This window comes from Budorcas taxicolor, chromosome 1 (assembly GCF_023091745.1).
Source record: "Budorcas taxicolor isolate Tak-1 chromosome 1, Takin1.1, whole genome shotgun sequence".
Lineage (NCBI taxonomy): Eukaryota > Metazoa > Chordata > Mammalia > Artiodactyla > Bovidae > Budorcas > Budorcas taxicolor.
Window position 1 is genome coordinate 38,921,760 of NC_068910.1, and position 23,098 is coordinate 38,944,857.

The 23,098-nt window shown below is 46.4% G+C and overlaps 1 protein-coding gene across 1 annotated transcript in view; it reads left to right on the forward strand.

The window, feature by feature from the left end:
- ITPR1 (inositol 1,4,5-trisphosphate receptor type 1) overlaps positions 1-23,098 on the forward strand; it is a 322,601-nt gene that overhangs the window by 196,255 nt on the left and 103,248 nt on the right. The window contains exons 39-42 of the mRNA XM_052638520.1: positions 7,538-7,573; positions 8,752-8,802; positions 13,923-14,055; positions 16,140-16,330. Of these exons, the coding sequence (XP_052494480.1) occupies positions 7,538-7,573; positions 8,752-8,802; positions 13,923-14,055; positions 16,140-16,330 (411 nt within the window). The remainder of the gene's footprint in view (positions 1-7,537; positions 7,574-8,751; positions 8,803-13,922; positions 14,056-16,139; positions 16,331-23,098) is intronic.

The following is a 23,098-nucleotide window of genomic DNA, read 5'->3' on the forward strand; positions in this document are numbered from 1 at the left end:
AGAAATAACTATGGGTACAGTTTGCAAGAAGTGAAAGAAAAAAACAAGCCACTGCTCTCTTGGTCTGCATGTTGGAAACTGTTAAGTGTGAGGGGGTCATAGAAAATTTGGTCAAAGTGCAGAGCGAATTCTACAGCGATCTCGAGACTTCTCAGCTGCTGGCTTGCAGTGGAATTCAGAACATACTATATCCTTGGCTTCTCAATTCTAGGAAAACCACCTAGAGATCGAGAAACTGAAATGTCATCTCATGGTTTCTATACTTAGGTATCAAATTAGTTTCGTTTACTCAGAATTAGCCTGCAGACTCACGAGTGGCCCTCTTGTTTGGGATTTGAGGGCCTCCTAAATATTTTCTCTCTTGTAAACATTTTTCAAGATTTCTTGCCACACCTATAGTATGTGATACATGTTTGGTAATTGATAATAGAAAGGATTAATTGGGGGAATTAATAATATGTACTTGCTTAGGAAAGGGAGGCACATTGGAAAAATTTTTATCTGACTTTAGAAAATTAATTTTCTGATCTACTTCTTTAGATATCTGTTCACTCTTTTAGGCCAATGGATACCTTCTTTTGATGGAATAGAGTACCAAATAGAATATAAGCCCTGCTCTAATAGCTACCACCAGAATTTCAGAAATATTAAGAGATGGTTCAGATACCCCTAAGGAGAATTTGAATCACAGACTTTTTAAAGCTGAAAGTGCCGTGAGTGGTTATGAATTTGGTCAGGTCCCTCAGGAATGGGGGCGCTCAGAGGGGTAGCATGAGTGGCCTTAGTTCGCACGGCTAGATAGCGGGGGAGGCAGAACTAGCGCTGGGCTCAGCTGCCGGCCTGGAGGGCTTCCTGCTCACCCACAGTAGATCCTGCAAGCTCAGGCTTTCCCGTAAACCGATCAGCATGAACAGGTGAGGGGGCCATGCTTCTCTGGGGCGAATAGGAAGCAAGGAAAACAGCAGGCTGTCCAGGGGGATCGCCCCTTTAACTACAGTGATTTTTGCTGCTTCCTGTTTAGTCCTCTCTCTTCCGGGTTATTTGTTTGCCAGCAAAACATCTAAGGCTGAATCTTCATGTTGGCAGCCTTCGCCTCTTCTTCTTTCTACCTAGAGTTGTAAATGCTTCCCGGATTTGAATTTTCCCTCTAGAGTATTGAGGTTGAGTTCCTATTTGTTTAAATACAGATGAAGTCAGGAAAGGAAAGCCTTCCCTTATCGGAGTCTGCAGTGTTATTAATACTCTGTTTTGCACCATAGTAATCATTTGATGTGTTTGCTCGCTCAAGATAGAACTTGGGTCTCCTGGCTGGGAGTTTATTGCTCGCTTACGGAAAGATTCCACAGTTGGAGCAGGTGTGTTTATAATTATACGCTAGGAAATAGAATACTGTCTGTTTATAAAAGAAGAATGTTCTGGCAGCCCCTTGGATTCTTTGAAAATTCCCTGAGGAAGCAACTGTGGATCCCCGCTCTGTTGTTACCCTTGGCAACCATCAGTGCCCTGGGACACCAGCACTGTCCCCAGGCCCTCGGGCTTTTGGATCTGGCCTTCTAAGCAGAGATGCCTGATCGCCTTTTATCATCCATGGCTGTTCTGGAAATGAGTACAGCTCCTGAGTTTCCCCTGCCAAGCCTGCTGTCCATGTGTGCGGGTGGAAACCAGCAGCCCACAGCTGGAGTTCTGCAGCAACTCCATTAAGAAACTTAATGAGAAACTGGCCCACGTTATAGGCAAGGCCTCCCACCTAAAAACTGCAAACCTGCTGAGGAATAGCCCGAGAGCCAGGGTTATGACATATCTGGAAGAGCCGTGATCCCCGGGATGGGGAGGGACCACTGCTCTTCAATGATAAAGGGCTCTCGGGCGTTGTGAGAGAAGAGGCGCAGTGAACTGCTTGGAAAAACAGCACAGCATCTTCTGAGTCTCTGTGTGTGCTCTGAGAAAGGAGGGTGAAGTGAGGACAGAGTCAGAGGCCCTGTAGGAAGAGTGCATGGTGGAGGCCTTCTCGGCTGTCTCCTGGAGTGAAATTTCATTTGAAACCAGGAAGAGGAGGGTTTCCTTTTTTGTTTTTATGATGATGATCATGATTTTTTTGTTGGCGTTGCAAATCAAGAGGCAAGGTCTCCATCATTACCACCTGCTTTTACCTTTTTCTTGGGGTTCAGGAAGAGGACAGATGAGGGGAGAGGTATAGAATGTTTCTGTCACCCCCAGAAAGAAAACACCCCACGATCCATTCTTGGCTTTAAACAGACACCAGTGACTGCTCAAGACATTTGTTTATCTAACACTTGAGTGCCTGTTCCACTCTAGGTGCTTTGCTAGAGGTTTTGGATCCAGCAGTGCCCGAAATAGGCACAGTGTCTGCCCTTCTGGAGTTTATGGTTTTGCCACAGCAACAGACAATATTACAAGCCAATGTTAACTGAGGCATGTAGGAAGGTAAAGTATAGGGAATCATGTTGTTGTTCAGTCACTAGGTCAAGGCTGACTCTGTGACCCCATGGACTGCAGCATGCCGGGCTTCCCTGTCCTTCACTGGCTCCTGAAGCTGCTCAGATTCATGTCCATTGAGTCGGTGATGCTATCTCTAACCATCTCATCCTCTGCCCCCGCCTTTTCCTCCTGCCTTCAATCTTTCCTAGCATCAGGGACTTTTCTAATGAGTTGGCTCTTCACTTGAAGTGGCCAAAGTTTTGGAGCTTCAGCATCAGTCCTTCCAGTGAATATTCGGAGTTGATTTCCTTTAGGATTTGGATCATGAGAACATGGGGTCGCAAGAATATGTAGTTTAGGGACTTGGACCTGAGCAAGGAGGCCAGTTCACAGCAGGCGAGGACCACTGGCAGGTGAGCCTGTTAGTGACTCACTGCAACGGAAAAGTGAGATTGGTGCTCCCACTCCTTAAGGTGGCTGCAGCCCGCCTCTATCTGCCAGTGTTGAGTCCTTGGCTTCTGCCACCGTGCCACCAAGAGCTGCTTCTGCAAGCAAGGGAGGCCCCTGTCAATAATAAAATTCAGCAGAGGGGCGAGGGGGAGAGAGAAAACAGAGAAACACAAGAATTATTCAATTTCACCTTCAGGGGGCGTTCTCATGACGTCCAAGCCAGAGTGGAGGTGTCCTACTTTTTTACATCGCTGTGAACTGCTGGGTTGGGTACCTGCCAACATTCAGGCGGCAGTTACATAAGAGCTTCTTTTTTTCCTGGAATTTAGGCTCGCTGCTGATGTGTGACCTTCAACAGTAATTGCCAATAAATGCAGCAGGGCTGTTTACTGTTAGACACTGGCAACCCTGGAGCAAGCGAGCTCAACTCAGAGCATAGAGAAGCTATTGCCGAATCTCCGGAGGGTTTTTGGTTTTTCCTTTCTTTTTCTTTTTAATGCTGAGATGATTCCATAATGATAGAAGCTGGATAATTCAGTCAAGTCAGAATGCATTTTTTAAAAAATTATTTTCACTTTTGGGTTCAGTTCTGATGAACTTGTTCTGTAAAATATAGGTGAAACTGCATCATCAGAGCCAAATAATGTCTATTTCTTGTTTCAAAAAGCCAGTGCCATTAGTAAAGGGTATTATGCTAGCTGACGTGAAGATTCAGAGCTGTCCTGCTGAAATACTAGGTAACTTCTCTCTTTGCTCAGCTTTCTTTCGGATGTTCTGTTCTCTTGATGTGGTTTACAAAGGCTTGGAAAGCCAGGACCCAGCAAACATATTTGCAGACCCATTCACAGTTTGTTTATTTTTTCCCCTCCTCTGAGATGGAGTGGGTGAAAAGGAACTAAGGACTGATTCATGGCGTTAGAGATGATAAATTCTCTTTGCTGTGCTGAGAATTCGGTCCACAATACAGTCTTGTTTTTTTTGTTGTTGTTCTTTTTCTTGTTGCTTTAGGTATAAGGTTGGGTTGTTTATTTGATGTTCAGTCTCATTTCTCGAACTGTCTTCAATGTCTGCTAGGGGTGGTCCATGAAAGGAAGACATCTTATTTCAAAGGAAGATTCTAGAAGCCTAGGGGTAGGATTCTTGTTGATGACGTCAGGAAACAGTCTCAGTGGCTGTGTCGTGTGCTGGCCTGTGTCGGGCCCACACAGATGCCTGCGTGTGTGTATCCGCTATGCAAGCACGCAAGTGTGTGCTGTTGTACACACACCACAGATAGGAACCCTGGGAAGCCTGCGGGCTTTCTCTTTTTTAAGAATGACAAAGTATAATTTCCCTTCATTTGTGGTAGACATTTATCCCTGGGTAAAATGGTAGGTACATTATGTACAGAAAGTGAGCGTTTCAACGTCTCCTGCGTGAGTCTACTGGCTACTTCAGTGCTGTAGTTAGGATAACCAGTTGGGATTCTCTGGCTTGGGGTTCTCTGGCTTTCTGCTTCAAAGCCAGTCATTTGAAATCTTTTTTTCTATGAAGGTTGGTCTTGCTAACCTTGTCTAAAAGCTCTGGGAAGACTTAAGATCCTAGAAAAATGTGAAGAGGCAACGGAAGGCAATAGTCAGTTTCTAAGTTCAAAACCAGATAGCGTCAGATCACTGCCAGTCAACTGTTGGTTTGGAGAGACCTCACCTTGACTGGAGGTGTCAGCATCTCAATATACTGACTGATCGTGGGGTGAGGTGGTAAAAGACAAGACGTGGAAAACACAGGCAAACTCTTTTTCTTAGAACAGTCTCCATTACTGTATGGTCACTGAGCGTGATCTTTCATGTTAAAAAGAAAGTTAATTTGATAATAAAAATGTGCCGAGAAAGTCAGTTCATTCATTTACCAGAACTGTCCTTTGCTTTGGGTAGTATGTATATGTGTTTATGTATGTTATGTAGTTATGATTTGAATGTATATGGCTTATTAATTAATAGGCTTATCTTTTCCATATTGTGGCTGACTGCCATAAAAGAGCCAATCCTCCCAGAAATACAGCTGAAATCCTCTTAGGAGGAAGTGCTAATAGAGACCATTGGTTATTTTGCCAAATCATATGCCAAGCTTGTTTGGCCTTTTCTATGCCTGAAATCATTCTGTATTCTATTGGGTTGTGTTATTTAGGGAACTTAGCTGTTTGATGTTATGGAATAAAGTTTACTGAAAATATACCAAGCATAACTTAATGTTTTAGCTGGAAGGAATCCTTATATTACCTGCTCCAGTCTCCTTGAACTACAGGCCAGGCGGTGGAAGCCCAGAGAGGTTCAGTGACTGGCTGAAGGTCATACAGCACCAGTCCCTGCATGAGCCGCCATCAGTCAATACCCATCCATTGTTCTTGGTTTTTCCATTCTTTTTTATGAGTGGATGACATTAAAAAATTGTCCTCCTGAATAAATAGTGGTTCTTGAAGAAGCAAACATTTTCTATTGTCTCAGAGGTCTTTCTGTAACATTCTAGGAGAAAAGGTCATTAATCTTAATTTTCATTTCAAAAATTAAACACCAATATGACAGCAGTTTAGGGAGGCAGTTGAGTACCAGTCTAATCATAAAACATACCAGAAACCACTGATCTCTTGAGTGCTTAAGAAACAACTCTGTGAACATTCTGAAAGAACTCAAGATGCTTCTTTGGACATAAGGGATATCAAACAAGAGAATTTTAAGAAGACACATGAGTTCCACTCCATCTTTTCTTTAACTATTATTTTGATTGGCAAGGCAGTAAGATGGTAGCTGTGTGGCTTCCTGTAGTAAATCCATGCCTGTAATCCTTTTGTTCTGATCGTATAGAATCGGTATGAAGGATATGTTGGTGGAATGTGGCCAAAGCTGACTGTGAATGATAGTGCTTTTCTCCATCTGTGTCTCCGACTGCTCCAAAGCGCATGGGAACTTGCCTTCATTCTTCTTTTCCTCGTGTGTCCTTTTTGCACTAAGGGCAGATGGCGCATGTGTGTGTGCAACTTTACTTCTTCAGCCTAAAGCCTACAGAACGCAGGGGTGGAGTTAAAACGCAGTCTTGGATCATGATATCATTTGTATTATCTGCAGAACACATTCCCCTGAGCTCTGGTTTTGTTTCCCTCACCACACTCAAGTCCTCTCTTAACACCCTCTGCCTCCTGACCCCAACAGAAAGCTAAACACATCAGAGAGAAAGTTGCTCCTTGAGGCAAGTGGAGTTGCACCATGTCTGAGGGCTCTTCTGTCCAGAACTGAGTGAGCAACTCTCCACATCTGCCTCTTTGTCCTCCATAAAATAATCTTTGTGGTTAAAGAGACCTCTTATATCTTTACTTCATTTTACCTGTTGGCAAATAGAGAAAAAAAAAAAATTATTAGGTTACAAAATAACAGTCTTGTATTAAGAGCGTTTTTTCCATCTTGAGGGTCACACCATGAAAGGGGTATCAAGTGTTGAGCTGGGTTGTGAACCCACAGCATTTCCCAGCTCCCACCCCCACCCCACGCTTTTAGCACCTGCTCCAGCTCACCGCCGACAGCCGCACTCTGGCCTCGGGAGAGGTCTGCTGTGTTGCTGGAGCCCCGCCGAGGGAGGCCAAGGTCACTCAGTGGCAGTGTGAGCCTTGGCTTCACTCCACGGCCCCAGACCGCACCTTGAACCCGCCAGCCATGCCTGGTGTGTGACCGCGGCCCAGGGCGGGTCCGGCAGTTCCATCCGACATCCGTCTCGGCCCCGAGCACGTGCCCTTCAGCGGCCAGATTCGTGGCGCTGCCGTCACGTGGAACTGTGGACTTTTCAGCCACTACATGCATCCTCTCCATGGCCAGTCCTTTCCCTCAGGGCCGTCATCTTGTCTCTCATTTATGGGCTGGACATAATGAAATTCAGGAGTCATCAGAGGTGTGGGGTGTCCGCGTGGTATGGCAGGGGCAGACTGGGGAACCTAGTATCCCTGGAGCCTCGAGGGAAGTGTGTGGAGGGAGGAGAAATTAGCCAAGAAAACTGCAGCCAGGAGCCTTCCTTTCTCCTTCCAGAGCCACAGGAGGGGAGAGACTTTTTCTGTCCCTAAGCCAGAGCGTGGGGTGTCGCCCTCTGATGCAGGGCCAGCATATGGGGAAAGGAGAGGCTGGGAGGACGCACGTGCCCACTGGAGAAGCTCATCACGGGCAGGCAGTGGTGCAGACCTTGCAGGGGCTTCCAGCCCCCAGGAAGGGGACTGCACCAGAGGCCCCTGTGGTCATCATCCGCCCACCCTCCGTTCTCTGAGCCCCTGGGGGCATGTGCTGGATCACTTTTCCTCTGTGGACAAACAGAACATAGACGTACAGTACCTCTGCCTTTGACATCTTTCATTATTTAGGCAGTTCCTTCTTGATCAGTGCTAGGCTTTCTCTTTCTTTCATTTAGATGTGTTTCCCCATCTCAGGCCAGTCATCTCTCCCAGAGCAACCACATTAAGTTCATTTTGGAAGTGAGGGTGTCCCCTGCCATCCGCAGCTGAAACCCCCTTCAGTGGGTGTGACAACCCGGTCACCTCATCGTCAATTTTGTCCCAAAGTGTTGGTCTCTGGACTTCTTTGTGGTCACCAGATGCATGTGCTATAACTAACCTGCTTCTTTTACTCCCAACTAGCTTCCCCAAGCTCCGGATTCTGAGAACTCCACCGAGGTGTGTGTCACTCACCTGTATTTGCGATCCCAGCAAATACAGGTGCTTGTCAGTGTTGCCGGTCGGGTGTGAACTGTCATGGTGAAGTGTCTGTCTCTTGGGACGGTGCAGGAGGGACATGTCTAGCCTGGCTGGGATCTGATCATTGCTATAATCGGGTGGCCCTTGGTGTAGAAAGTTCTGAGGAACTCAAGCCACAGTGTCCTGCCGGTGAAGGCTCATGACTCTCTGAAGGTTTTTGCACAAAACCCTTCATCTCCACCTTGAAACGTTTGGCCGAGAAACTCTGGACGGTCCAGACCTTTCTGCTGTTACACAAAACAGAACTTTGGGTCCCGCGCAGAGGTGAAGCAGAGTTCAGGTTCAGGGTATCTGTGTTATCGTTTGGGTGACGCTGTTGATGAAGGAGTAGTTTCACAGCAAACTGTCTCTGTTCTTCCTGTCGCTAGCTCAGCTTGCTAAATGCGGGACTAGAATTCATTAAGGCGTCTAAAGTTACCGAGAAGCTTTTTGTGGGAGGCATCCTTCCAAGGATCAAAATTTACTCTCTGAAACTGTTCTAGAATCACAGGAGTCAGAGCTAAAACGTGTGCTCAATCTGAAAGGAGATCTTAGAAATGAAACTGATGATCAAAGAGCTGAGTTCCAGTGGGCATGCTTTGTAATGATCAGTCCTCTAATATTCTAATCAGAGCTCTTCAGCACTGGTAGCCTTGATTAGAATGCTGTGGGCTGGGGCAAAGCGTAGGTCTCTCGTATGTGTTGGGAGTGTGCGCATTGACGTCCTCATGCATGTGCTGAGCAGTAATCCGTGGATGAGTTGTACAAGGACCTGCCTGGTTGCATCTTGCATTACCCCCCCTTTTCGGGTTCATGTAAATGTACATAACATTGAACTTCGTTTTCATAATGTTTGCGAAAAATAATATTAACCAGACATTATTGGTCATGTGACTGCACGTTTCTTACGGTGCTCTGGGGTTGGGGATGGGCCAGTTGTTCAGTAGTAGCCAAGGTCATGAGCACTGGTGTCTGTCTGGGGAAAGCCACACTCAGGCCTGCGCTCCTTCTGTGTCAGTCCTCACTGCGTACGTGCTCTCTGTGTATTTCATTTGTGACCGATCCTGAAGATGAGGGTGTCTTAGTCTCATACTTAAATGGAATTTCTGCCTGCTTAGCAGGAGCTCGAACCGAGTCCACCGCTGAGGCAGCTGGAGGATCATAAAAGGGTACGTAGTCCTGGGAGCTGGGAGTGATGACCGCAGCTCCGCCCTCAGCCATACGCTCTGACGTACACACGGACAGTTTTTGTCGTCGTTGTCATTGTTACAGCATTAATTGGCTCAGAACCAGTCACAGCCTTTTGTATAAATGAAGCTAACTGACGGTTCTACGTGTAATCTACTGCTTCACACACTGCTTCCAGCCAGCCCCCAAATAACAACCCAGTCGCTTGTCACGTCCTCTCTGCTTCTGCTCGGTTAGATTTTTCCTTATGTGTAGCCTTAAAAAAAACCCTTTTTTTGTGAGTAACTGGTGATCATTATGGATAATGTATAGTAAACAAAAAAGTATAATGGTAAAACTGTCCATAATTACACTACCTGGCTATAAAGCTGCTAAAGATTTACTATTTCCTTCTAGCCTCTTTTTTGCACACGTGAGAATATGTGCCAACACACACACATACTTACATTGTCACTGGGGTTCTTTCAAGTGTACAACGTTTGTTCCTGGATTTTGTCATGTATCTGAGTATTTTCTTCCTTGAAAGTTAACAGCTGCCTAAAGGTCCCGCTGATTAACAAGTCTTTTGGAATATTTTCCTTCGAGGGAATGAACAAGTGTGTACACAAGTGGATAGATGCATAAAAGGGGAATTTCTAGGCTAAAGGGTCAATACTGTCTTATAGTGCTAAACCATTTCCCAGAAGGCTACATATACCATCCACATGCTGACTCCTGATTGCGTGTAGTCAATGGAAAATACCAGATATCCTGGTTCTCTGGGTGTCTATCGTGTGCCAGTCACTATGCTAAGACTTTTACACACGTTCACGGTGACCCAGTGACACAGCCTGCAGCCCCACTTCACAGATGAGGAGACTGAAACCCAGCGAGCTTGCGTACCTTAGCCAAGTCATGGGGCTAGGAAGTGAGCAGTTGTGACAAGGGCTGCTGTGAAATTGTGGTCATCAGCATCCTGGAGAACGCTCGCCTGGGCCGCCTTTGCTAAGCTCACGAGCTTTCAGTACCCGCAGAGTCCCATCGCTTCTTGGATCCTTTCCTTTTTCTTGCGATGGTTCTTTCTCAAATGATAACCAAAGATGTGCTTCTAGGAACTTGATAGTCAGCCCTCCCCCCTCCAGCTCGCTGTGCCTCCTGCCATTCACTGATCAGGAGCACCTTGCCTTCCTGCTTTTTCCACCCCTGCCTGTTCCTCAGGAGTTGTCCTGAGTCTTAGCAGTGGCCAGTAAAGGCACATAGCTGTCCCTTTGCCCTAAGTTGGATGTTGCCCCAGGGCAAGAGCCCTGGAATTAGAAACTGGGTCAAGCCTGCTTTTGCCAGGTGCTCACTGTGTGATTTGGGGGACTTTTAACTCAGTTCCTCCTGCTGTAAAATGGGGACAGGAGTCTCCGCCCTTTCCTGCTCTCTGGACTCTTCTCCAGAACCATGCACTTGAGGCACTTAGCAGGGTGGCTGGACTCTGAGAAGGGATGTTAATGACCCCAGTGGTCACCTTGCAGCCTGAGATACGGCTGTGATTTGACAGAAAACAGGAGTAGGAAGAGGAAGGTATTTTTAAATCGAGGCACTGCCCTAGTGCTGACTAAGGTGTGAGAGGCTCACTGCTCCTGTGAGAGGCTGATCTTTCCTGAAGCACCTGACTTTTAAGTGGCTGGAACCTTGGAGCCCAAAGGTCACTTTTCTCCTTTGCGATCTTAACTCTTGGTGCCCTGTTCAATGCTGGGCTGTATATCTCCACACAGTTTATTAGTCACTAGTTTAATGGACAGAATGAAATGCGTTACTTGTGAGGCAGGAACTTGGTTTCTTGCCTCCACATCACTGACCTGCCATTTTCACCATTTTCCCCTGAAACTTCACTGCAAATGAAACTTTGCCTTTCTTTTCTCAGTCTTGGGTAATCATGCGTGTGGAGTTTCTTACCATAACACAAACATCTGATATCTGTTTGCATACTGTAGGTGTAAACTGCTGGGGAAGAAAACTAGTCTTCTTTTAAAAAAAAAAAAAAAGGGGGGGCTGCATGGCCAAATGTGAAAGCCGGAGAAGTGGTGTTGTTTGGGAAGTGACATTTTTTGCTTCTCTACAGTCAGCTCTCTCAACCTGGTACTCTGTGAACAGCTTAGTGCTGTTGAGTAATTTATATTAAGATGATTAGAAATGCTTTTGTCTGTAGATTTTGATTTTTACTAAAGTAAACCACGAGCTCAGAAAAACAGAATTTGCCTTGAACCTAAGTTTTCACTCTAGGATTCACATCACTTTTAATGATGCTTATCCATTTACTGTCTGTCTCCCTTTTTTTTAAGCTAAAATTTTCAGTCTTTATTCTTTCAGAAAAGAAACAATTCTCATCTTGTTCCTTTTTAAAAAAAAAAAAAAAAAGCAAACCCCACATGTTCTCTTTTCCCCCCTTGCCTTAAAATTTATTTACTTTTGGAGAGAAGGTGAGGTACTTATGTGCCAAAAACCTTATAATTAAGGGCGAAGAATTAAAAGTTTGTGGGGTGGAGCATGTATGTGTGTGTGTGTATGTTTCCGTAATGAGCACATTTTATGATATTCTCTTATGGGGAAAAATGTACCATTTGATGCATCGGTTGCTATGGTAACCGCTAGGGTTTGTCTGTGCAAAGAGAGACAAAATGGTAATGTGAGATCCCTTGGTAACTTCAGTTCAGCATCCAGGCTACATAAATGTGAAGTTCCTGTTCCTGAAGTCCACGTGTCCCTGGAAGGCACGTGCTTCCTTCCCTACCTCCTGCCTCCTTGATTGCAGATTCACCTTGATTGCAGACCCTCAAAACCTGGAGAAGCAAAAAATCTGAGCCAGTCCGGTCCTAGGTAGAATCCTAGGGTGAGGGCTCTGGTTGCATCTTCCTTGACAAGTACATGTCTGTCGGCTGGTGACAGTCACTCAGCTGTTGACCATTCAGCCCTGTGATCTTCCAGATTCTTGTTGTGATGGAGACCTGGGCTGTTCTCTGTGGCTGCAGCTCGCTGGTCTCAGCCTTCATTTACCTCTCAGACAGTGTTCTTGTGGTGCCCCAGAGGATCCCATAGAAAACTGGGATGGTTTCCTACCAGCCATCCCTCTTGGGAGAATTCAAAAGTCTGTATCTTCTGAAAGAAACTCGAATAGATGCATCATTGAGTTGACAGAGGGACATGGTATTTAATGTTATATTCTATGTGGAGGTGATCTTGTCATTCCTCCTATTCTTGACCATGCCTTTGACATCTGTGTTTCTTCTGTGAAGTCAGCCTTTTTAAATCACCGCTCTCGATGACTGTTTTGGAGAGTGTTGATATGTTTGTACTGGTGCAAAGTTATGTCCTTATACCAAAATGTGGTTTTCTAAGCCATTAAAGGATATTATACTGAAAATAGTTTATTTTGGAGGTATTTTTAAGGATCACAAATAGCTTCCTCATTGAAAGTTCTCTCGGAATTTTGAATTTACTGATGGTCAAGGTACGAAGTGATTTTCTTATCCTAACGAGAAGAATTCTTCTTTGTTTAACTACAGTGAGATGCATATTTGTGGATAGAATGGAGAGAAGAAAGATGAGATTTTTTTCATTTCTGAACTTTTTCATTGAACAATCAGGCTTGCCTCCCTGCTTCTCTCACTTTTCCTGTTTACCCCATCTCCCCACTTATCCCTGGAGTCTTTGACCAGCAGCGTGAATTTAACCAAGGAGAAAAGCCAGCTGGGTCACCTTGGGACCTCGTATCATTTTGACAGATTGAGCTTTCTGCTTTGTCCTTCTTCCCCAGTCCTGCCTGCTCCAGGGCACCCCTGGCCTCCACCATCCGCAGGACATGCTGCTGCCTCCCATCTTGTCTTGCAAACACCTTCCTCAAAATCTCCAGACTTATTCTTGAAGCTTCTTAACAAATCGCTTTTAAGTTCTCCTGATTCTCAGTATAGTCGCAGGTCTCTTCGATAGAACTCTGGAGTCTATTTCAGAGACCAGCTGCATTGCGATGCATCTTCCCTCTGCTAACTTCTCACTTAACCTCTCTCCGGGATGTGCCAGAGGAACTCCAGGACTTACTACTTTTTCCCTCAGAAACAGTCCAGGGGAATCTGTACAGCCTTTAACTGGTAAAAAGTTCCAGACTGGCGGGGTGGGAGTTAGTGGGGTAGTCCCTCAGCGAGCGAGACTGCCATGGATTAGAGCTGAGGGTGAATCCTGCTGCTTTGCCAGTGTGCAAAGTATTTGGGAATAGATCAGAGTGGTTTCCTTGCTCTGTTTTGGTTGGAATTGTGGAAAGAGTTGTTTTATCCCCTGCCCAGGATTCTTTTAATGTTTATATATTTTTTAAGTTTTTTGTCATGGAAATGTTAAAAAAAAAAATCCCCAAAATACGTGTTTTGAAGAGTTTTGAGAACCCTCATTCATAACTCAGATTCCATGACTATCAGCTCATGCCCACATTTATATCCAACTAGGCCCTTCCTCCCATATTCTTTAAAAGAAAATCTCAAATGTCATTGTCATCCATGCTGCTTGTTTGTTGATTGACATGTCTGATATCTGCCAATAATTTATTTTCTGTTGCATTTGTTTTCTTTACCATTTGGCTCATTGACTATTTCTATAAGAAAGGCTTACTTTCAGCTTATGATTTTATTTATTACTCTGATATCGTAAGAACTTAGAACGGTTGGAAATAAACCCTGTGGTTAGAGTAACATTTTCATATTGCTGTGTGGAAGTTGACCTGTAAATTTTTTAATTTGTCTGAATCCTACTGACTTACCTCAAAGGGATTTTTTTATTTGTTTTGTTTTGTTGTTTTGTTAATCCTAGTTATCCTTCCAGATTCATGTTCTATCCTTATCAGTGTGAGAGAATACTTTCAGATGTTTAATATTTTAGATTGATGCTTTTTTATGATCTGATTTCCTGAGAAAACATTGAAGAAGTTAACTTTAGAAGTTTCCAAGTGCTCTTATTAATAATTTATTTTTTCATGGAGTTGAGACTGAGCCAATTATAACTGGATACCCCTGTCTTTTTTTTTTTAATGTGAGTCGCTCAGTTGTGCATTAAATTCAGAACCTGATTTCATTATCCTGTTTGAATTAAGGGTGAGGCCCTCAGGCAGATTTTGGTCAACCGTTACTATGGAAACATCAGACCTTCGGGAAGAAGAGAGAGCCTCACGAGCTTTGGCAATGGCCCGCTGTCGCCAGGAGGACCCAGCAAGCCTGGGGGAGGAGGTAGGCCCCATGGTGTGCTAATGAGCTGCACGTGTGAACTGAGTGTGCCACTCCAAAGCTGCGTGTTTCTGCTTAGCAGGTTGAGACTCTAACAGATGCATTTGGGTTGCTAGTGTGTTATTTTAGCAACTTGTTTTGTCTTTGGTCTACCATCAAATTGGTATCTAAAAATGTCCCCCTGCAATGTGATATTGGCTAAGGCTTTCCCCCTCTTTCCCATGCATTGAATTTCTTGGGGATACTTGAAGGACTCCGTGAATTTAACTTGATCACACATTTTCTCGTGGTCATTCAGACTCATGTTTCCCCATAAGATGAGGATGCTGTTGGCAGTGAGGAGGGTGGAAGCTATCTTTTATAACACGTGTACCAAGGCAAGGGCTTTCCCAAGCACTTTACCTCCTTCATCTCCTTTTCTCCTATACGTTACCCACTATCCGGCATTGAACAGAGGAAGGGGAGCTTGCTAGTGCCTGGGCAGTAACTTAAGGCAGGTGTGTCTAATCCTAGTGTCGTGCTTTGTGCCTCCCCAAGCCTTAGGGGACTTTACACACACACACCCCTGTATTATTTTTGTTCAGTTGCGAACTCATGTCCGACTCTTTGCAACCCTGTGGACTGCACGCGGCACACCAGGCTTCCCTGTCCCTCACTGTCTCCCAGAGTTTTCTCAAACTCATGTCTGTCAAGTCAGTGATGCCATCCAACCATCTCATCCTCTGTCGCTCCCTTCTCCTCCTGCCCTCGATCTTTCCCAGCATCAGGGTCTTTTCCAGTGAGTCGGCTCTCTTCATCAGGTGCGTCCCTGTATGGGATTGTTTTAAAACACATCCTGAAAGGTGTCCCAAAACATGGTAAGCACAGTGACAGGTAAAAGCTGCAGAAACATTGAATTAACTGTGGGCGATGGCGTTGGTTTTAAGGGGGCTGGTAGCTCCATGCTCGAAGCACAAATGTGAGTTGCATGATTCCTAGTCTGTGGCGATGACTCTTGAGAACGTCTGGTCCTTGCTGGGTTCTGCTCATAGCACAGAAACACTTGGTGCTTAATAAACTAATCCCGGCAACCTCTGGGGAGGAATCTTGGGCTTCTCGCCAGATGAAAATGTGGAGCAGATCTGCTCCCAGAGAACCCCAGAAACAGATCTTAGCTTCTCATCCAGAAGTTCCCAGTGATTGTCGAGCAGCTGTTCCCCCACAATGTCTCAAAGCTATTTGTCTTTAAGAAGGTGTCAGAGAAAAGACGTGACACCCAGTGTCCACCTTGGATGACAGGTGCAATAGATTCTAGGCAGTCAAGGACAAGCAATGTAAAGGAGGTGGCGTTTGAGTTGACCCCTGCAGGGAAGGACTGATGGTTTTCTGTTTTTCATAAACTGACTGCCCCATTTCTCCATGTCCATTAATATTTCAATTTTTGCAAATAATAATGTGAAGTTCTCAAGCTTTCTAAATCCAGTTGGAATCTGCTCCGCTAAGTGGCACAGGCCATCTCTTCCTAAGTATATTCATCTGAAGCTCAATGAAGTGAACTTTTTTTGGTTCATTCCCCTATCCCCAGCTCTTGACTCCATGCCAAGCTCTGAGTCAATAGTGAATGAATGAATGAGTGAACAGATGAAAATTATGTGAAAGGATGAGTTTGGGGCCAGGGCGGGTTTCTTAAAAAGAGGGCTAAAGTGATCAGTATAGGCTATGCTTCTTAAGAGTGCTTAAGTTCAGTTTGTCTCTTAAAATTGGATTGGTTCTTAATTCTGGCCCAGGTCATTGTATTTTGATGTAAGGGAGAGTCTTGGCTGGATGGCTTTAGGTCTTTTGCTCAAAATGTATTACCCTTCCTTCATCCAATCTGTCTGCATTCAAGTTCCATCTCCATTACTTACCAGCTGCGCTGGGTGTTGTTGTACAAGTGACTTCATCTTGGTGCTAATAATGAGTACCTGCATTGTGGGTTTGTTAAAAACGTCCAGAGAGATAGTATCATTAAATCGTTGAGTGCATGAAATGTTGGTATGCAGTAAGTATGCAATAAATGTTAGCTGCTCTGAGTGAGGTTGATAAGGGCAGTGTTGCGTCTTTTCCAGGGGGAGGTTCTGGATCCAGCCCCATGAGCAGGGGTGAGATGAGCCTGGCCGAGGTTCAGTGCCACCTTGACAAGGAGGGGGCCTCCAACTTGGTCATCGACCTCATAATGAACGCATCCAGTGACCGAGTGTTCCATGAAAGCATCCTTCTGGCCATCGCCCTGCTGGAAGGAGGCAACACCACCATACAGGTAGGAGGCAGCCTGGCTGCCGGGGAGCATCCCTGGAGGCTCCCTTCCAGGAGCCAGAGATGGGTGGCGCTGAGACTGGTGGACAAGAGAGCTCCTTCTTAGGGCACAAACTTCTGTTGTTCTGAATAAGCGAATTCTGTTGCTCCCTTGCTATGGTCCTTCAGTCATTATTCAGACTTGCTTCTAATACATGGGTTACATTCCAAAGGGGCTAAAATGCTGAGGATGTGCAAAGAAAATTGGCCTGGGATTTGGTGCATCATGGGTAATCCATAAATGTGTGCTCAATGAATGATTGAATGCATTATATTTAGTTTGTAATCAAAGATCGTAGAGGGTCCCATCACCAGATGACCAGAAGGAGCCTGAACTACATGTGCTAATCAGACTTATTATATCCATGAATCTTGCAGCTCTTGCTAACTGTGTATTTATCTTGTAAATGGAAAGCTCCATAAAACTGAACCAATTTGAACTAATACGTGCAAAGAGGGGAAAGCCAGGCTCGGTTCGTCAGACATAAGTGGATGGCTTTTTGTTGGCTGATGATGATACATATTTTAAAATAATAATGAGTAGAATTCTTAGACAAAGTCCTTAAAGAAGCAATTTTAATAATATATTCAGAATTTTCATATAGACATGGCAGTGAAGATGATTCTTTTAAATATTTTAAAATATTTGTAATACTCCCTGCTTCATACATTCTTCGTTCTTTGTTGGCTCTGAATAAGGGTTTACTTAGCTCTGTGTGTGTGTGTTTGTACATACATACACAGACACACATATTTTGGTAATAGCTTTTGATTGAGATATAATGTGTATATCCAGAAAATTCCCCCTTATGTATATATTTGACTCGGCCTTATACTTTTGGTCTCAAATTTAAATCCAGAATCTGGATTAATGAAGTTTTGGTCCTTTGTGCAAATGTATCAAGCGCTTTTCTTCTCGTGGGCCTGAGAAAGGGTGCCTGGGTCTCAGCCCAGCGCCCTGTGCCCGCACGGCGGCTGTGGCCGCCCCATCTCCTCACCCTCCAGCCCCACCTTGCCCAGCACACACTTGGGAAGTTCATTATGCGTGCTGCCCTCGGTTGAGGTTTGTACCGTGGCAGAGTCCGCTGCATGGGCACCTGTGACCTATGGGGTTGCCGTTTGATTCTGTCCCACGCGAGTCTGGCACCTCCGAGCGGCTCCTGCTGTCTGGGTGCTTGTGCTGGCGTGGGAGCAGGGCTGGAACACTCCCGGTCTCTGAACCATGTCATTCCCAGGGACTGGAGCAGTCCAACTAGACATTTACTGAGCACTTGCTGTATGCACGGAGCTCCTCTAGCGACTCCCAGGCCACGGTTTCCAGACACTGGGGCCAGTCAGTCTCTGAGGATTTTCTCCAGCACAGGCAAGTGTGGAAACGAGGGCAGCGTGGTCAGTTTCATAAATCAAATGTATGAGTTTGAAGGACCATCTGACCAGTTTATTCTGAGGTTATATCCTGTCCAATTTATTTTAAGCTCTGGTGTCTTTTCTTGGTTGAAGTGGTGTTGATAGTGGTGGTTTTTCTCTACTGGCTACATCAGAAGTTGGAAACCCTAGGTTATTCCATCCTCTCCTAAAAAACGAAAAAAAAAAAACAAAAACAAACCTGTACTAATTTACTAATCCTGGAAGCTCAGTCTTCAAGCAGTTGAAATCTTGCAAGGGTATAAGACTTAGTATCCTTGCACATAGGAAGAATGGCGTGCAGTGCCATCCAGGAGGTGGGAAGGATACTACAGACCCCCCAGAAAGAAGTAGCTACAGCTGTGTAAGGGGTTGGTGAAAGGCTTTTGGATGACCTGGGCTCTGTTGGACGGGTGTGGGTCTGAAAGTTGGAAATTGTGCCAGGAGCTGGGGTGTGGGGGGCTGGGTCACATGCAAGGCAAGGAGGCCCAGTGGTGCATGCGCGATCAGTGCACTCACGGGACAAGGAGGAGACAGGGCTGGGGATATATTGGGGGCAGGCAGCCCCTCAAGAGGCCTCAGAGCTGTAACAGAGAACTACAGATCTGACAGATAAATTGAGCGAAGCAGAGTCTAGAAGGAATCCAGTAATTTAAAAGAAGCACAGTCCAATAATTTAAAAGTTAATCAGAAGTTATTTGGAGAGAGCTAATGAAAGCCTGAATTCAAAATGAATGTGTGGTAGACTTGGTCATATCGCAAGAGAGGATATGTTTTAGGAGGTGCATAAGGGGATATTTCGGGGTGTTAGAGATGTTCTCCGGTGTGGTTTACCTGTGCTGGTTATGTGGGTATAAGTCTATTCTAACAGAACTGGTATGCTTTCTAGAGCAAAGTTCTACCTCAGTAGAAAAGAAAAAAATGGGGAGAAAAAGTACCCGCAGCCTGGTGAGGACAGGATGTCATGAATGGAGACTCTGCACCTTCCCGCCTCACACCTGGCACCTTGGACTCATGTATAGCTAATGCCTGTTGGCCGACATGTCGCTGAGGGGATGCTAGAAGTGAGAAGATCAGAGGGTCTCTGTCCCCATTGTCTCTGGAGGTTTTTTACTGAGTCTAGATGACAAGACACCAACAAGGAAGGAATAAGGAAGCCTGGGGAGGGCTCGAGGGGGCTGAGCCTGGCTGGCATGGCAAAGTCTTGAGTTACTGGCGAACTGCTGTGTTTTTGACAGTGTACCCCTGATGGTGACGGCAAGGCTCACAGAAGCTGTTTCTCCTTCAAGTTCTTTATCTTGTAAAGTAATTATGAATATTAGTTTCATGTTTTCACACATTCATTACTCATATGCTCAGGCTCCAGATGAAATGCCACGGTGGAGTTCCAGGACCAGCCTTTGAGGGAGTTGGGCCGCTGTCTCTTGGAGAAGCCGCCAGTGTGCTCATGGGCGGGTGGGCCTGGATTGGGTTGCCTGCGAGCCCCCCGCCAGGAGGCGGGGCACAGTGCTCAGCATACGCTGGTTCTCCCCTGATCCCATCTCCCTCTCCTTCTGCAGTCTCAGGGGTTGCTGGGAAAATCTCGCTTCCTGCCTCATCAGAAATCTGGGGCTCCGGGAAAATTGATTCTAGCCTGGAACTGACTTGTGAGACCCCCCTGTGAGCCCCGAGCTTCTCTTTCTCTGGAGAGAATAATCTGGAATTCAGATTGTCCGGGGCCAGCTGAGGACAGACACCCTGAAGCCCCCGGGGGTAGTGATTTCAGTTCCGTCTTGCTTTGGAGAAGCTGGTTCAGAGTAGTCAGTGAGCAGCTGGGAAGTTTGTGTGAGGGGGGCGCAGGCTGCAGCGGTGACTGTTAATGATTGCTGAGGCTGTCAGCCATGACCGGCAGGCGGCTTCCAGCTGGAGCTCACTGCCCCACGGCTCTTCCTGTCCACTACGCTGGTGTCGGGCTGTGGTCAGGTGGGCTCCCCTGGATGCATGCTTCTCAGTGACAGGTGGTGGACAAGGCAGTCACAGGGGGGTGTGCAGGGCTGTCCAAGAAGACGGCTGCAGAAGAGCTCTTACCTTGACCAGCGTCTCTTCCCAGGATGTGAAGCAAGCTTCACATGGAGAAGGGGAGGGAGACCCACTTTCCGAAAGTCTAGTTCGTGTGGGGTTAGGACGGTCATCCTGGGGCTTGTGTCCTCTGTCTGTCAAGCATGAGACACATATGCAGGTGGACTCCTGGCTTCCTTACTGCTTTGGATCAGGATTTTTTTTTTTTTTTAAAGCAATTTAGATATTTTCTTAAAATCCAGCAATGATGACTGGCTGGCTCCATTTCTGAACTCTTTTCTTCCCTGACTTGTGAAAATAATGATTTAAAGTATGGTGATTGGACCAACCGTGGTATGTCCTTGCAACAGATTCCTACTCAGCAATAAAAGGGAATGAACTGTTGATAAATGGGATTACATGGGTATACCTCAAAGGCCTTGTGCTAAGTGAAAGAAGGCAGTGTCAGAGGTGGTGCCCTGGATGGTTCTGTGTACATGATATTCTCAAAGGACAAGGCTGTGGTGCAGGAGAATAGGGCAGTGCTTGCCAGCAAAGGGCGGAGCGGAGACTGACTTTAAGGGAACAGCTCAAAGGAACTTTCTGGTGATGCCACTGTTGTGTGTCCTGCTTTGGACACACGGATCTATACATGTTTGAAAATGTGTAGAACTGCACACCAAAAAAGTCAGCGTGATTGTTAAAAAACAAATGAAGTAAAAACCATAATGCTGACAGTGACCAATATTTATTAAGGGTTTCCTGTGGACCATGAACTATGCTTAAGTGTTTTCTCGTCTACCATCCCATTTAATCCTCACAATCTCCCTAGGAGGTAGGTGCCTGATTATCTCTCTATTTTTTAGATGAGGAAACTAAAGGCCTGGAGGGTTAAAAACTTGCCCCTCAGACAAGCAGTAAGTAGCAGAGCCAAGACTGGCATCAAGTCACTTTTAGGGCCTGCACTTGGAATGCTTGGTACTGCCATGTTTTACTGGTTCAAACCAGCCATGAGACCAGCCCAGCTCCACAGAGAAGGAAAAAGGGTTGCACCTCTTGCTGTGAGTTGACCACATGCACCAAGAGAGGGAGTTGTGGAGGGCCACCTTGGGCTACTGGCCCCCAACACCCCTGCTGTCATCAGTTGACCACCTACCATGGGCCAGTCTAGCCCCTGAGTTGGATACTGCAGCTACAGAAGAGAGAGGCACCATTGTCTCTGCAGTGGAGGAGCTCAGTTCTCCCTAGAAGTTCGGTCCCATTTCTGCAGAAGTGTCGACTCCTGACCTTCCCCTTTTGATGGTGTATGAAATTCACCCTTGTACTGAGGATGGGTCACGGGGGACCAGAGTTCTTCAGAAGCTCTAAACGTCATTGTCCAGACCTCAGTGAATTCAGTTTATAGTAATTCAAAACTAAGGACCTAGCTGCCTGCTGGGAACCCTGCCAGGGAGAATTTGCTCTCCTGTTCTGAAACCTTGTAATCATCATTTAAGCCCTGAAATGCCCCAAAGCTGAATAGAGGGTAGTTCCTGGCCTGGCACAATGGGCTCCGAGTCTTCCAACAGCTTCTGTCCCTGCCCTGGCTCCCCTGGTGGTAATAATGTCTGAAGATAACGTCTCCGAAACTTCTACCTGGGTGCCATCAGAGTGGCTCAAGCTTCACAGCAAACCGTCTGCTCACAGGCAGCGGTGCCCTGCCCTGGGGTTCTCCAGGGATGGGTGACACTGGGGAGCCCTGGGATCAAGCTTCTCTTTAAGAGAAACTTCTTCTGCCTTCCGGCCCTCACTCGTGCACCTTGCTTCCTGCCAGCCCCCAGAAGAAATCCTTCCTGCTTGGTGTTTTGTAAGCGAGTGGGAAACTATGAAATAAGCATTTGCTTATGAATTAATTTTTGGCACACGCGGGACTCAGCAAGTCTCATGGCGCCCGCATATCCGTCCTTCGAGTCCCTGCCAGTGTCTGTGCTCCTTCCTCCTGAGATGTTCCCACCAGCACGCGGAGGGTGCTCCCCCACTTCCTCTTCCCTGAGGGAGGGCGGTGGCTGGCCTCACCTGGGGTGCAGGAGGAGGAATCTTTGCGCACACCCAGTGTTTGGGTTTCTTTTTTTTAAGCACATGCAGGTGTTCTGGGATCTATGTGCTAACATGATCATAGAAAACCCCAAAGCAAATAAACAGGACAGATCAAAAAAAAATGTTGTTTTTTTTTTGCTTAATTGCTTCCGGTTGCAGAAGCACAGTGAGTTGTATGTATCAAATGGCTGCCCACGGCTCTTCCTATGCCAAGTCTAGCCTACAGACACGCCCAAAAAGGATTTTCTTTTCCGCACGTATGCAGCCTGAGTTGGAAAATGTGAGAAGCGCTGTCGGGAACCTGGCTGTGGGTTCAGCTGAGAGAGCTCCCTCGTCCAGTGGCCTTTCTGTCACCACACACTGATTTATTTTTTATTTTTTTATTTTTTGAAGTTGGCTTAAGACGTCATCCTAGGAGCCAGTTTAAGATAGGAAATCTCCCATTGCCTCCAGAAGAAGTCACCGCAAGAAGGCACTGGCGGGGGCGGTGGAGCACGTGATCTGGAGGCCCGCCCTGACCCCAGCGAGTGGAGAGGAGGGTGGGGAGGGCCGTTTCCTTAGCCTTTGCAGGAGATGGAGGGCCAGCTGGTAGGGAAGATCAGCCTCAGTTTGACAGAGCACCACCCCAGGAGGAGGAGGAGGAGGAGATTGGTGTGCGAGCGAGAGTTACGTAAAAGGGTGTTGTATTTGGCAGGGGAGTGAGAAATGAGTCACTGGTGAGCGGTGTTTTCTGACCTCGGGTTTTATCCACGTGGGAGGAGTGCTTGGCCAGCAGTGGAGTCGGGAGACTGCTGTCTCCCCGGCCTGAGGAGGCGGGTGTGAGAGCTGTTGCCATGACAATAAGAGGAAGGCAGGTGGCTCAGTCCCCTCTGCCCTTCGGCTGAAGCCACGCAAGGTCTGGATGGTGAGCCTTCCCAGCCTGGTTCAGGGAGAGGCTGCAGGCATTGCCAGTCGGCCATGCTTTGAGAGTGGGTGGTTGTGAGGTCAGGAAATTGGAGGGACGTCGCCCAGAAGGGCAGTCAGAGAAGGGAGCTTGGCCTCCGTGGTGGAAACACCTGAGCCAGAGTCCCAGCCCTACTCTCGCCAATGGGGTGACTTTCTCAGGATGCTCAGAAACTCAGTTCTCTCATCTGGGAGTTAGAAGAACTGAGTCCTTTCCTTACACAATTGTTGAGACGACTTAACGGTCACATAGGGCTAAGAGTGTGCATCCCAG